Below are 15,298 nucleotides of genomic sequence, written 5' to 3' on the forward strand. Positions count from 1 at the left end.
AGGTCTCACTATGTGGCCTAGGCTGGTCTCAAACTCCTGGATTCAGGGGATACTCCCACCTTGGCCTCACAAAGTGCTGGGATTATGTGAGCCACTATGCCTGGCCTCATCACTTTCTAAATTATAGTCAATGACTAATTCAAGGGCCACTGAACTTTGTACCTGTCTGCATCAAACCAAGAAAAAGTAGAGTCTAAGCTGTTTTGATTCATGTCAGAAACAATAAAGTTCCTTATAGCGGTGGAGAAGAGTTAGCAAATCTTTATTTGGAGGCAGACTCTTCCTCTGTCACCCAGGCTGGAGTGCCGTGGAGTGAACATGGTGGGCTCAAGTGATCCTCCCACTTTAGCCTCCAAAGTAGATAGAACCACAGGGGGTGCCAATCACATCTGGCTAATTTTTTTGCAGTGACAGGGTCTCACTAGGTTGCTCAGGCTGGTCTTGAACTCTTGAGCTCAAGTGATCCTCCTGCCTTGGGACTACAGCCACCGTGCCCCGACAAAATATTTTTCTTGATGGGGTAAATTACACTTTGAGAGTTTAACCAAGAAATAGTAACAGCTTTTGTGGGAATATATACATACACACTTTAGTATGACACTTGATTAAGAAACAAATAATCATGTCATCAGGCTATATATGGGACTGCAAACAAGTTATATTCAAAACTTGTAAGACGTCATTTTGATGCAGAGTTAATATTTGATATGAAAAAGGTATTTTCAATTGCTATAGAACAAGAATACAACTTTAGGTATTTGGGTCTAGGAAGGCACTTCAGATCTCTCTAGGTATTTACTTACATTTTGGAAAGACTTGTTCTGATATATCTTGCTTCTTCAGAATTCTATTATCTACTGCAGCATATAAAAGAAAATGATCTATGTTTGGAAATACTAACACTAATTAAGAAATAAAGAATAAAGAGCAAACAAACTTTTCTGCATCTGAGAAATACTTCAGAGGGCCATAAAGATGTTCAACCAGTGATTTAAAAACGGAAAAAAAAAGCGTCGGCTCCTGAGAGTTCAGAAAACAAAAATAATTAGAATGAATTCTAGGGGCAGCCGGATTTGATTCAGCAAGTTTTCCTTCCTTTTGTAGATTGTTTTTCTGCAAGTGAATGCTTTCTAAACAACAACAGGAGCTGCTACAATTTACCATGCAGTCATTAGGTGCCAGGCACATACATTATATACACAGGTGGAGGTAACGTGAAAACTTTTTATTTCACAATAATACTTATCCTTTTTTATATCTCTTCAAACTTTTTTTGTTTGCTCTTCATTTGGTAAAAATGAAATGCTAAACTTCTTTAAATTTCAGGCTGTAGTAGTATGAACTAGCTATAATAATGAAGGAACATTTACTGAGTATCTAGGATACACCACACTTATAGTAGGTAAATAATACTCTCACAATAACATCTGAGATAGGCATTATCATCCCCTTTTACAAATAGAAACTGGAGGTTCCGAGAACTCAACAGCAACTTCTCCAAGGTTATAAAATAAAAACTGAAAAGGGCAGGCTGGGTGTGGTGGCTGACACCTGTAATCCCAGCACTTTGGGAGGCTGAGGTAGGTGGATCACGAGGTCGGGAGATCACGACCATCCTGGCTATAGCGGTGAAACCCCATCTCTACTAAAAATACGAAAAATTAGCCGGGTGTGGTAGCGGGCGCCTGTAGTCCCAGCTACTCGGGAGGCTGAGGCAGGAGAATGGCATGAACCTGGGAGGTGGAGCTTGCAGTGAGCTGAGACCGTGCCACTGCACTCCAGCCTGGGCGACAGAGCAAGACTCTGTCTCAAATAAAAAAAAAAAAGCTGAGGGCAGATAAATAAAATCCATTATATGCTTAATTGGGAAGTCTGTGGTTTTCTAATACTGTAGGTCCTTAAACAACAAAGCCAAATAAAAGTAAATTTGATCAGTAAAAACATAATTGACAAAATAAATTTAAGTTTTAATTTAATATACTAAGCAAGATATTTTCTGAATAAACCAAGGTATTAAAGAATCAGATTTTAACACTCAAAAAGAAAATGGTGTTTGATATTAAGTTAGGTTGTAATCTTGGCCCTATGTGTGATTTTTGGCAAGTTAATTTATGTCTTTGAGTCTTAATTTTCTTATTTGTAAGTAGGGAATATTAGCTATAGAGTTGTTTGGCAAAAGGTTGAAGATTAGGATACGGGTAATGGTTAACAAAGTTCCTCACACATGAAGTCTTGCACCACTAACAACACAGCAACACTGAGGCTGTAAAGGATGCTAACAAATATATTACAAATGTTTCCTTTTTTCCCCCCCACAAATTACCAGGAAAAAACCCTGCCCCAAATCCCCACCCAGAGATTCAAAATTCCCTTGAATTTTGTATCTTAGTAAAGATCTGATATAGATGAAAAACAGCTGATGTACATGCAAAGAACAAAGACAAGAGTTGGCAGTTAGAGAATGGGAGGGGACGTTTAAGAACCCTAAAAGGGAAGGAAAACACCCTGCAAAGCCAAAGTACCACCCATGCCTTTGGAAACTCCCAGATAAAACTTTAACAATTATAAATGCCTTCCATTATCTCTGGGCCAGAAGAGTTGAGGTGTTTATCCAGGGTAGACTGCTATGACAACTTATCTCTTCTCATATCTGTACTGATTTTATGTGTTCCCCCACTCAATCTACCTCTGGAGTAGAAGAGTGGGTTTGCTACAGGAAAATTACAAAGGTTGCAACTTGTATACAATCTAGTAATACTGTACTTGTAGATGTGACCTCAACACGTGTTTATTTTTTCACACCTCCAGGCCTTTTACCTGTCTAGTCCATTCTCTCCTTCTCTAACAGATGAGCTGCTATGCATCTTTCCAGACACAACTTAAATGTCAACTCTTCCTGAAGCCACTATAGTAGGGTTAGTTCTATCTACCCTATGTCACCAGAGCACTTGGTACGCACCCTTACTTGCTTCACTGCAATATAATTAATTCCCTGAATGCTTGTTTCTCATATAAGATAGTGAGGTCCTGGAAGACAATTATGGTGTTTGTATATGTTTGAATACAGCATTATTCTACTGTTGCTGCTACAAAAGTCCACTTTTCCCAATCTTTAAATCTGTCTAGAAAAGCAAGTGGAGAATCTCATGTGCTTTAAAAACATCACTTCTTCATCAGGAGGAAGAAAACTATGCTCACTATTCTTTTTTGGTTATTTATTGAGCATATCAGTTTTAAAACCGTAAGTATGTAGCAATTTAGACCTGAAAGGAACTTCAAATTTCCCACTTCAAACATCCTAAGGGCTGACTAATCTAAGGCTATACAGTCAATCAGTAACTGAGCTGGGCAGATTTGGGTAAACCATTCACTTAATGTTACTGACTATACTGCTCTAATGATATTTAATACAGCCTAGTTAGACCTTCATCCACAAACAAAAGTTGCTCTTCAGTTGTTCTGCAGAGAGGAACAGAGAAGCTGAGTTATGTACTTATGATACCTAAATATAAATCAGTTTACAAAAAAAGTCTCTAATCAATGCTACATGATCAAATTATACAGATTATCAATGCTTTGCATGCTAAGTAACACTGCCTATTTTTTTTTGTATCAGTATCAGAAATACTAACTTAGTCCTTTCACTGTTTCTTTAGAAAAAGTAACATATATTTTACAGATTAAAGATAGAATGAACAAGTAGCAAACTGATGAAATCCTGAATGTTACTGCCAAATTTCCAATATGGTTTGGAAAGTATAATATTCAAATTATCATAAAATAAAATATACATAGTCAATTTTCATTTTTAATACTCCATTTTTCTTACAGTTTGCATGTCAAAAGTTTATAGTTTGCATATTTTTCAATAAAAGCTCTGAAATAGGAAATCACAACTTAAAATTCCATTTTAGATCCCGAGAAGGTAAACAGTATAACCTTAAGTGTTCTTAGGACATATTTTGTCATTATTTATTAAAGTATCTTCTTTTAAAATCTTTTCAGTTAATCCTAGAAGTGGGAAAAATATCTGTCTTTAAGGTTTTTCTGTTTTCTTTTTTAAACACTTGAGATTTCAGCCAGGTGTAGTGGCTCACACCTACAATCCCAGCACTTTGAGAGGCTGTGGCAGGAGAAGCACAGAGCCCAGGAGTTCGAGACCACCCTGGGCTGGAGAGATACCTCCTCGTCTCTACAAAAAAAAAAAAAAAAAAAAAAAACAAAAAAACAAGCCAGCCGTGGTGGCCATCCCTGTAGTCCCCGCTACTTGGGAGGATGAGGTGGGAGGGTCGCTTGAGCCAGGGAGGTCAAGGCTGCAGTTTGCAGTGATTGTATCACTGCACTCCAGCCTGTGTGACAGAGTGAGATCCTGCCTCAAAAAAACCAAAATAAAACAAAAAGACCCTGAGGTTTCAATACAGCATTTTATCTAAAACATACTTTCAATTAATTAAAATGAATTTGTTATTTATACATCCTCAATAACATTTAATATATACTAATATAGCTAGTAAAATACAATATATAAGTAGCCTTGGCCTGCAAAATTTCCTAACGGTTTTCAAAGAAATCAAGGTTTCATCAGAATTCAGTGACTTGTTCCAGATACCTGAGACAATACAGAGAACTACCTACCTCCAAGTAATGAATGTTATTATGATTACAAAGGTAAGAAATGCTGGTGACCTCCAGTGTCTACTCTCTTTCCAGGCTGTTCTGTCCATTTTGGCCACTGCTTTTAAAATCAAAGAACTATAGAACACTGAAAATACACTGTTTCTTAATGTCAGGTTAAGAAATGAGATGAATTTTTCATTCACTAATCTGTTTTTTTAACCTGTATCGTTCTACTAAATATTAATGTGTAATTTAACTTTTATTACTTTCATTGAATTATAGTAATAAATTACAAGAAAATTGCACTGTTACATGTTTTAGCAGTACTGTCAGTTTTAATACGGTTTCTGTTAATTTAACAGAAATCATCTGTTATACTGTTGAACCACCTACCCCTGCATAGCACACAACTGTTAAAATGTAAATTGCCCAACTATTTTTAGCTGCTGCTGAAAAAAAATTCCTGTCTTCAGGAATAATGATTTGAGGCATTGTGTTCATTTTGTTTATCAAGCAGCTATTCAGTCTCTAGTGGGCCCAAGTGCTTATGCAAGCAAAAGCTTTTAAGAATGCCTGCAGCTGCAAGCCAACCTTCCAGGTAGGCTGCAGGTTCAGAGCACAGCTGCCCTAGGCTGCATAAAACTCAGATCCATCTGGAACTGAGTTACAAAGAGGATTTCAAATTCGACTTTTCATGTATCACGCGGTAGAGAAGGCGGGGGAAGAACACAGAAAAGAAGGAAGGCAAACAACCAAAAAGATGGTATCTCTACTTTAGCCTTAATAAAAACTAAAAAGCTCAGACCCATGCTGCTCCTTCTAGATTACTACTTGCCAAGCCGGATATTCCATTCAGTCTATACTTCGATGAGCTGACTCATCTGGCAGCACCTGCGCCCATGTGTTAAGTACTGCCAAATAAAAGCCTAACATCCATTTACACAACAAAAAGATGTACCCTACAAGGCACTGGGGCCTCAATCCAACAGCCTCACTCCCCATTTCTTCTAAGCAAAGGGAGAAGAAAAAAAAACTTCCGTTTTTGCACCAGAGATTTAAAAATTGTAGGTAGATTTATGATGCAGGTTCCTTTACAAGTACTTTTACTCCTTTAAAGAATAAAGTATATTTAATAGCACAGTCGCCCCTACAGTATTAGATTATCATGGCCATTAATGATTGTTCCACCAAACCTTTCCAACCTTCTTCATCAAAGCCCTTTATTCTCAAAGGATACATTTTTGAGCAAAGAGGGATCAACAAACTAGTTGCTTGAAAGCTTTCCTGATGCTAGGCTGAAGTTAGGAAAGGCTTAATGAAGGCTTTAAAACCCACAAGGGCTTCACAATGAACATCTGACTTGGTGATTTATGCATATTAATAACCTCAGTCCTACTGAGGCAAGCTGAGCCAAACATGTACTCCGAATCTTAATGTCTTTAGCTCCATTGGGATTATTACAAATGTAAATTTCTAAGATTTTCAGCTATTAATCTCTGTCTGTCCTCCTGTTCAGCAACATAATGACTAATTAAACATCAAAAGACCTGTATAGGAGATCATCTTTGACAGCTACCGGCCTAGTCCTCTTCCCAAGAGGGGCATTCAAATGACAGGGACAAGGAGTAAGAGCGTATGAGTAAGCTACAAATCACTGCAGAGAAATCTAAAAACCAAACATTAAATGTGGATTGACCTCAATCAATGATTTTGTTAAGCACTGAACAATTACTATGTAAAGTATGCCCACTGGCATCAATCGAACGTACCCTTGTAGCAAGGTAATGCTGAACACTTGAAATCAGTTTGTTTACCATCAAGTTAAAAAAAGATAGGTACTTACAGAAGAAGGCAAACCAGGAGGCACCTTTCTGACTTTTTTTGCTTGCAAGGGATCTGCAAATGGAAAACAATACATTTCATCAGCATATTATACTGGAAAAAAATCAAGACTTCAAATTAACAGAATAACTTTTCCCCTAGTGCCTTTCTTGTTTTCCAATATTTGGGAGTAAGCAGCAAAATACAGCAATGAGGTCCTCACTCCTTTTAACTAGTCCCAGTGAAAAACAGGTTCTCCTAAAAAAGTGATACATTCTGAAAATACATATCCCATAAATTTGGGAAGATGACAGCAAATGAACCAATACAAGAAAGAAAACAATAAACTAGTATGAGGGAAGGGAATGAACATTTCCTAAGAAACTGTTCTGCCGGATGTGGTGGCTCAGGCCGGTAATCCCAGCACTTTGGGAAGCCAAGGTGGGCGGATCACCTGAGGTCAGGAGTTTGAAACCAGCCTGGCCAATATGGTGAAACCTATCTCTACTAAAAATACAAAAAAATTAACTGGCCGTGGTGGCGGGTGCCTGTAATCCCAGCTACTTGGGAGGTTGAGGCAGGAGAATCACTTGAACCGGGGAGACGGAGGTTGCAGTGAGCCAAGATGGCACTACTGCACTCCAGCCTGGGTAACAAGAGAGAACCTCTGTCTCGGAAAAAAAAAAAAAAAAAAAAAAAAAAAGCTGTTCTGTGCCAGGTACTATACTAGGTACTTTACAATTGCATTTGCAGAGGGGCACTTAGTGTAATAGGTCATGTTGATAATATGACTCCTTTAGCAGAGTCATATTTAGTGATTGCATCACATTGAAAATTAGGCTTAAAAGCATATTTTAAAAACTGAGAGCTAATGCTATGCTTGCTATCCTACAGTTTTTTAAAAATTTGAAATAAAGAAATAAAATTAAGGTTATAATGTCAATATATGATACATAAACTATTAAATATAGGCATTGACAAATGCAATATCATTCCGTATTAGACACATTTACTTTTAACATTATGTTGCTATAACCACAACTACAGCATTAATTATTGTACAATTTGTCCTTGAATGTTTATATTTCCAGGAAATAACTTGACAGAGAAAGTATATTTCTTTCTTAGAATTCATCATTATAAATGAAAACATGAGTATTTCATGTTAACCAGTCTCACATGATGAGTTGATTTTACTTATACATAAAATATAAAACTTGTTCATCTTATTTACTGTAAAATAAAGTGATAAACACAGCGTTCCAGGTTTACACAAAAAATGGATCAAGTTCAGGATTTTCTGAGGGGCTCATTATTAGGAAGAGAGAACACATGAGGAAGCTGATGTAAAGTGTAATACTTTTGAAAGCTGTAAAAATGGGAATTAAACAATCACAGCACAATCATTCCTCAGTACCAGTGGGATTGGTTCCAGGATCCCTGAGGATACAAAAATCCACAGATGCTCAAGTCCTTTAAATAAAATGGTGTAGTATTTGCATATAACCTATGCACATCCTCTTATATACTTTAAATTATCTCTACATTATTATGTATAATACCTAACACTATGAAAATGCTATGTAAGTAGTTATACTATATTGTTCAGGGAATAATAACAAGAAAAAATAAGCCTATACATGTTCAGTACAGATGCAATCACCCATTAAAATTTTTTTTTTTTCTATCTGTGGTTGGCTGAATCCACAGATGAGAAACCCATGGACGTAGAGGTGGCCTCAAGTGATTCTCTGTCCTTGGCCTCCCAAAGTGCTCGGATTATATTTTCCTGGTCCATAAATGACACTACACAGTAAAACATGCAGTTTAACCCATTTATTTTTCAGAGACAGGATCTTACTCTGTTGGCCAGGCTGGAGTGCAGTGGGATGAGCACAGCTCACTGCAGCCTTGAATTCCTGGGCTCAAGCAATTCCCCTGCCCTGGTCTCCTGAGTAGCTAGACTACAGGTGTCTGCCACCACATCCAGCTAATTAAAAAAAATTTTTTTTTTGTAGAGAGGTGTTTCACTATGTTGCCCAGGCTGGTTTTGAACTCCTGGCCTCAAGTGATCATCTGGCCTTGGCCTCCAAAAATGCTGGGATTATAGGCATGAGCCACCATGCCCGGCCCCAGTTTAACCCATTTAACTCTGGGCTGGGAATTCTCTACAGTGAATATCCCAGGAGGCTGCAAAGTTAAAAAGGCAACTTTATATGTAGCATATGAAGAAAACTGTACACAACATCAAAGGGGGAAGCATTCATTTCCTACCCCAAGAGGCAAGCCTATATTTCCTTAAAACAGAAGTGCCAAAGATGAACAACATCTGGCACACTCTATATTTGTAAAACCCCAACTACTCACAACTAATACAGCATTCCCTTGAACAAAAGCCATACTCCTCGTACGAAAACAGTCAACTGAACTGCCCCTACCAGTTTAGAGCCTATCATTCTACTTAGAGGTCATTATTAGTAAAAGATTAGTTCAGGCCAGTTTTTCTGCTGCCATGTGAAAAGAAATTTTTCTTTTGTATGTGGTTACCCACCACTATACAATCAAATACAAAATGTCTGATTTAAAATCATGAGAGTCTGGGATTCACCGATCACTTCTGGGAGGTTGCAAAATATAACAGCTAAGAGATGGCTGCGTGTGGTGGCTCATGCCTGTAATCCTAGCATTTTGGGAGGCCAAGGCAGGCGGATCACTTGAGGTCAGGAGTTCGAGACCAGCCTGGCCAACATGGTGAAACCCCTTCCCTACTAAAAATACAAAAATTAGCCAGGCACAGTGGCGTGTGCCTGTAATCTCAGCTACTCAGGAGGCTGAGGCAGGAGAATCACTTGAGCCCAGGAGGCAGAGGTTGCAGTGAGCCGAGATCATGCCATTGTACTCCAGCCTGGGGGACAAGAGCGAAACTCTGTCTCAAAAAAGAAAAACACATAAATAGAATAGAATAAAATAAAAAGAGAGTAAGCTGGCTGGCTTCTAATTCCAGCTCCATCATATAGCAGCTAGTTACTTAACCCTCTTTGAGCTTCAGTTACCTCCATGTAAAAAGGGGGTAACACATCCTTTTGTGTGTTTCATGTATTGTGATAATACATGAAGGACGCTTAGTGGAGTGCCTAACATGAGTATGAGACTTAACAAATTTTAGCCATTATGATTAGGTTTCCATTAAAATGTGGGGAAAAATGATTATAAATTGGGTAATTACATACTGTTATGCAGCATGTTGATTTCCTAAAGCATCTAAATAGTTTGTGAAGATGCTGAGGTTGATGCAGATCTCAAGAGTCCTTCTAAACACTGAGATTTTATCAATAACTGCAATGCTAAGAAACAGCAGCTAACAATGAGAAACAGCCACAAAGAATGTAGTAAGAACCCACTAAATGACATTGACACAGGAAATGGGTGGACCTCCCTGAGCATCAAGAGAACTACCATATCCCAACTCAGCCTTGGCCAAATTATTTAGCTTCTCTGGGTCTTGGTTCCTCATTTGTAACATGAAGTTAACATTACAACCTCACAGAGGTTTTGTGAAAATGTAGTGTGTACAGCAACGCTCCTGGCATGCAGGAGACAATCAATAGTGTCTATCATCATAATCAAAATTAAAATGAAGAAGATACAAGTTTTAATTTATAGAAAATCTGAATTTTAAGTCTGGATTTTTCTGAAATTTACTCCTCTCTGTTCTAGTTATTTCAATAATTAATTTTCCCCCGAACTTAATAGTGTATTAGCTTGTACTAAGTGCTTTTTGTCACAGTATATACTCATACAGCATACTAACAAGTTATTTTTCTAGAGTAACACTGACGCATCTAGACTCCAATCAATGTTCTTATTCTGACTAACTCATTAGGTAGGAAACAAGATTGGAGATGGAAAAATGCATTTACAATTTATCCTTTCTTTAATAACAAAAAGTGTACTGGTCTAAATCACCTGGGCTGACTTAATAGTACACATACTAAATCATCCATGATACTGAGTAGTGGATACATCTAATCAGAGTTCTCTGTGCTGAATATGATGATCTATCATAGTGCCCTTTTATACCCACAAGCAGACCCTAGAACCCAGAGACCAGGAATATTTCACCAAAACACAGGTTAATAGAAAGTAGATACATAAATATGAAGCAGTCAACAAATGCCTGTGCAATAAAAAAATGTGACATAATCTTTTGGTGGACTATATATTAGAAGCTGGCCCACTTTTAATTTAAAAATGCTTTGCAGCTTTACATTTCTTGTTTAAAAGGTATTTGGTAGAAATCACCGGAAATTCTGACATTTAAACACAGTTTCGATAAAGCATCAGAGAATACCTAAGGCTTGCTGTAAGCAGCAACACAAAACAGACTGGCCTGGTTAGGCTATGTGTAAGACATAAAAGAAGGCAGCTAATGAAAAAATAATGGGGTTTGAATACTTCATATGAACAAAGTTTCCTTTTGCAATAACGTTTCAGAACTAGATGGGGTGACAGCGGCACAATGTAGTGAATGTAGTATATGCTACTCAACTGTACAACTTAATATGGTAAATTTTACCTCAATTAAAAACAAAGTGGAGTGCAGAAGCAAGTAATATGCAAAAGACAGTGGACCTGGAGTTAGAAAATCTTAAAGTTTTATCCTAAGTACTAATTATATGAATGTGCCTGCCCTCCCGTTTGACCCTCAGTTTTTATGTTAAATCTATTTATAGCAACTGACTAGCAGGATTGGTGAACTGATGAGATGAGAATGTATATAAAACCACCTTGCAAATTTTGTTATATCATTTATAGTAAACAATAAGTTATTAACATTAGAACATGAAATTCTAATTACAAGAAGGAAAACTAGTTAAGTCTCATTTTTCACTACTTAGTTGCTCATATGAGGACCAAGCAAGAGTATTACACTGGCTGTTTGAAACTTGTTAAAATTATGGCTTACAAATTGAACAGTCACCCAAAATTATACATGGCCAAACCTTTCATTAAAAACTTATAATGTATTTGTAAAAGTAAGAATTTTGATAATTTCATTTATTAAATATCTAATGGATGTATTAGTTTTATGCAAATAAGCCCTGACATCAACGTGATACCCAAGAATCCAACTCTCTTCTAATTAAAAACACAGACAGGGCTGGGCATGGTGGTTCACACCTGTAATCCCAGCACTCTGGGAGGCTGAGGTGGGCAGATCACTTGAGATCAAGAGTTCGACAGCAGCCTGGGCAACATGGCAAAACCCTGTCTCTACAAAAAATAAAAAACTAGCCAGGCACAGTGGCACGTGCCTATAGTTTCAGCTACTTGCGAGGCTGAGGTAGGAGGATGGCTTGAGCACAGGAGGTTGAGACTGCAGTAGGCCGAGATTATGCTGTTGCATTCCTGCATGGGTAACAGAGTGAGACGCTGTCTTAAATAAACAAACAGAAGGAAAAAAAAAAAAGCACAGCCAGAAGTACAGACTATGGGAGGAAAAAACAACAACATTTGTGGGATGGGATTTGTTGTGTGATACACTCACCAAGTGCTGCAGAGTCATGGAGTGGTCTCCTCCTGGAACTTGTAGCAGAGAATGAATAGTATGCTGTCCCAGGTTTTCCTGAAGAAGATAGCTGTGCTGGGCTCCCAAGCCCCAGATCTTGTCTCAGGAGACTAGACTATAAAATAAGGCCAAGGAAACAAGTTATTTTCCTGCTGACACTGACCCAAACCGGAAAATTTCATCACTTCTGAATTATTTATAACTTCAGTAATGTCTTAACTTAGAAGACACCCAGTAAGTACGTTTTGAATTCAATTAGACCACTGCTTTCAGCCCATAACTACTTTCTCTTTTTTTCTCCACCCTCACACTGTCTGCCTTTTTTTCTTTTTTTTTCTGAGATGGAGTCTCACTTATTTGCCTAGGCTGGAGTATAGTGGTGAGATCTCAGCTCACTGCAACCTCTGCCTCCCGTTTTCAAGCGATTCTCATGTCTCAGCCTCCTGAGTAGCTGGGATTACAGGCGCGCACCACGACACCTAATTTTTGTATGTTTAGTAGAGACGGGGTTTCACCATGTGGGCCAGGCTGGTCTCAAACTCCTGACCTCAGGTGATCCACCTACCTCAGCCTCTCAAAGTCCTGGAATTACAGGTGCAAGCCACTGCGCCCAGCCACATTGTCTACTTTTTAATAATTATGTAGATCCATAAAATCTTAGAGTTGAAAGACACTTTAGTGGCTGTGTGGTATCACACTTTTTAATCATCAATATTTTTGAAAAATGGTCACTAGTCTTTGCTTTAATACTTTCATGAACACATACCGCAGCAGAAATTCTGTTCTTCTTCCTTTCCTTTTTTCTTTTTAGAGATGGATCACGCTCTGTCACCCAGGCTGGAATGCAGGGGCATGATCACAGCTTACTACAGCCTGGAACCCGGGCTCAAATAATTTTCCTTTCTTAGCCTGCTGAAACAGCTAGGACTACAGGCACGTGCCACCACACCCAGCTAATTTTTAATTTTTTGTAGAGATAGGGTCTCCCTATATTGCCCAGGCTGGTCTTGAACTCCTGGGCTCAGGTGATCTTCCCACCTTGGCCTAACAAAGAGCTGGGATTACTGGTGTGGGCCACTGCAGCTGGCCCATTCCTGCTCTTTTCACTTGTGTCTCATGACATGAGTTTGAGAGTCCTCCTCACCATCTCTTTTTTAACATTATATTTAAGCAATCTATTTATGTTAGCTCATATTAAGGGGTTAAGAATGATCACATGCTTATGTGGTTCTTCATTTTGTTGCATCTGCTGCTATTAAGTCATGTCCCTCCAATGTTGTACTTGTTCAGTTTGTGCTTTTTGGTCCCAAATACAAGACTTAACATTTATCTCTGATAAAATTCATCTTGTTATACTTGGTCCATCATCATCATCCATTCCTATCTTTTTCAGATTCTTAATCTGTCAACCAATGTATATGCTAGCCTTTTTAATGTCTTAGGCATCAAAAATGTGATTAAGAGAAAACCCATCAGGATGACAAGGGTGAGGAGAGAGCTCTGAGGTATGCTACAGTGACATTATGAGACTTTGTGAAGTGCTTCATTTATAATTCAGAGATTCAGCAGCCCTAACCTACTAATGTAGTAACCCTATCATAAAACAAACGAAGTTAGTTTGGCAGAATTCTGCACCAAGATTTCTGGTAGCTGAGATGAAATAGGATCACACAGAGTTGAAAGACAGGAGAGGGAAAGAAGACCTCAAAAGGAAGGGGGGCCGAATACACTTGAGAAGATACTGTCAAGTGAAAAGAACTGTGATTCCTCTGGTACATTTAGGAATCCCCCATCATATATTTAATACCCCTTACTGCCATCACCATACTCTTAAAAAGTAGTTGTTTCAGCCACCGAGTATCACAAAGGAACTGAGAAATAAACCTCAACTGTGGTCAAAAAGCAGCAGCAGAGCTTTGGAACAGTAGCCCTAATAGCCCAATCTCTGACTCCAGTCTAACAGTCAAGAAAAACTCTCATTTAAATGACTTTTCTTTGGTGTTTAAGCTTTTTAAAAAGTTGAGGTGGAATTTATATAACATAAACACTGAATGTTTTCATTTCATTTCAAATCAGTGGCATTTAGTACATTCATAATGTTGTTCAACCATCACCTCTCTAGGTTTCAGAACAGTCTCATCACCCCAAAAGGAAATTCCAGATCCATTAAGCACTTACTCTCCATTCCACCCTCCCCTAGCTCATGGCAACCACTAGTCCATTTCTGTCTCTCTGGATTTGCCTATTCAGGATATTTCACACAATTGGACTCATACAATATGTGGCCTTTTGTGTCTGACTTCTCACATTTAGAATGTTTTTGAAGTTCATCTATATTACAGCATGTATCAAAGTACTTCATTCCTTTTTAGGATAATATTCCATTGAATATGGCTATACCACAAACTGTTTATCCATTCACCCACTGATGGACATTTTAGTTGTTTCCAGCTTTTAACTACTATGAATAGTACTGCTATGTATATTCATGTACAAGTATTTGAGTACTTGTTTTCAATTCTTTTGAGTATATAACCAGCAGTGGAATTGCTGGGTCATATGTCTAATTCTACATTTAACTTTTTGAGGAACTGCCAAACTGTTTTCCACAGGGGCTGCACTATTTTACATTCCTACTAGCAATGTACAAGGGTTCCAATTTCTCCATATCCTTGCCTAGTTTGTTTGCTTTTTAAATTATAGCTATCCTTGAGGGGCAAAGTGGTATCTCATTTGCAGTGGTTTTGATTTGCATAACCCTAATGACTAATGATATTGGGCATCTTTTCATGGGCTTGATGTACATTAGAATATCTCCTCTGGAAAAATGTCTAGTCAAGTCCTTTGCCCATTTTCTAACTGGGTTATCTTTTTGTTGTTGAATTCTAAGAGTTGTTTATATATTCTGGATACTAGGCTTATCAGATATATGAATTGCAAAATTTTCTCTCATGCTATAGATTGTCTTTTCACTGTCTTGATAATGTCCTTTGATGTACAGAAGTTTTCAATTTTAATGAAGTATTTTTTATATTGTTGCTGATTCTTTTTATGTTATATTTAAGAATCTACTGCCAAATTGAAGGTCATGAAGATATACTCCTAGACTTTCTCCTGAGAATTTTATAGTTTTTTGCTCTTATATTCAGGTCCTTGATCCATTTTGAGTTCATTACTGTTGGCGAGGCGTGGCAGCTCACGCCTGTGATCCTACTACTTTGGGAAGCTGAGGCAGGAAGATCTCTTAAGCCCAGGAGTTCAAGACGAGCCTGGGCCACATAGGGAGGTCCC

At 38.1% G+C, this 15,298-nt stretch overlaps 1 protein-coding gene across 5 annotated transcripts in view; it reads right to left on the minus strand.

Moving 5' to 3' along the window:
• The window catches only part of TCF12 (transcription factor 12), a 380,664-nt gene that overhangs the window by 91,028 nt on the left and 274,338 nt on the right, over positions 1-15,298 (minus strand). For all 5 annotated transcript variants that reach the window (XM_003266967.4, XM_030814043.1, XM_003266968.4 and 2 more), the window contains 2 exons: positions 11,987-12,122; positions 6,461-6,513 (listed from right to left, as the gene is read on the minus strand). In XM_003266967.4, coding sequence (XP_003267015.1) covers positions 6,461-6,513; positions 11,987-12,122 — 189 coding nt within the window. The remainder of the gene's footprint in view (positions 1-6,460; positions 6,514-11,986; positions 12,123-15,298) is intronic.

This window comes from Nomascus leucogenys, chromosome 6 (assembly GCF_006542625.1).
Source record: "Nomascus leucogenys isolate Asia chromosome 6, Asia_NLE_v1, whole genome shotgun sequence".
NCBI classification, from domain to species: Eukaryota; Metazoa; Chordata; class Mammalia; order Primates; family Hylobatidae; genus Nomascus; species Nomascus leucogenys.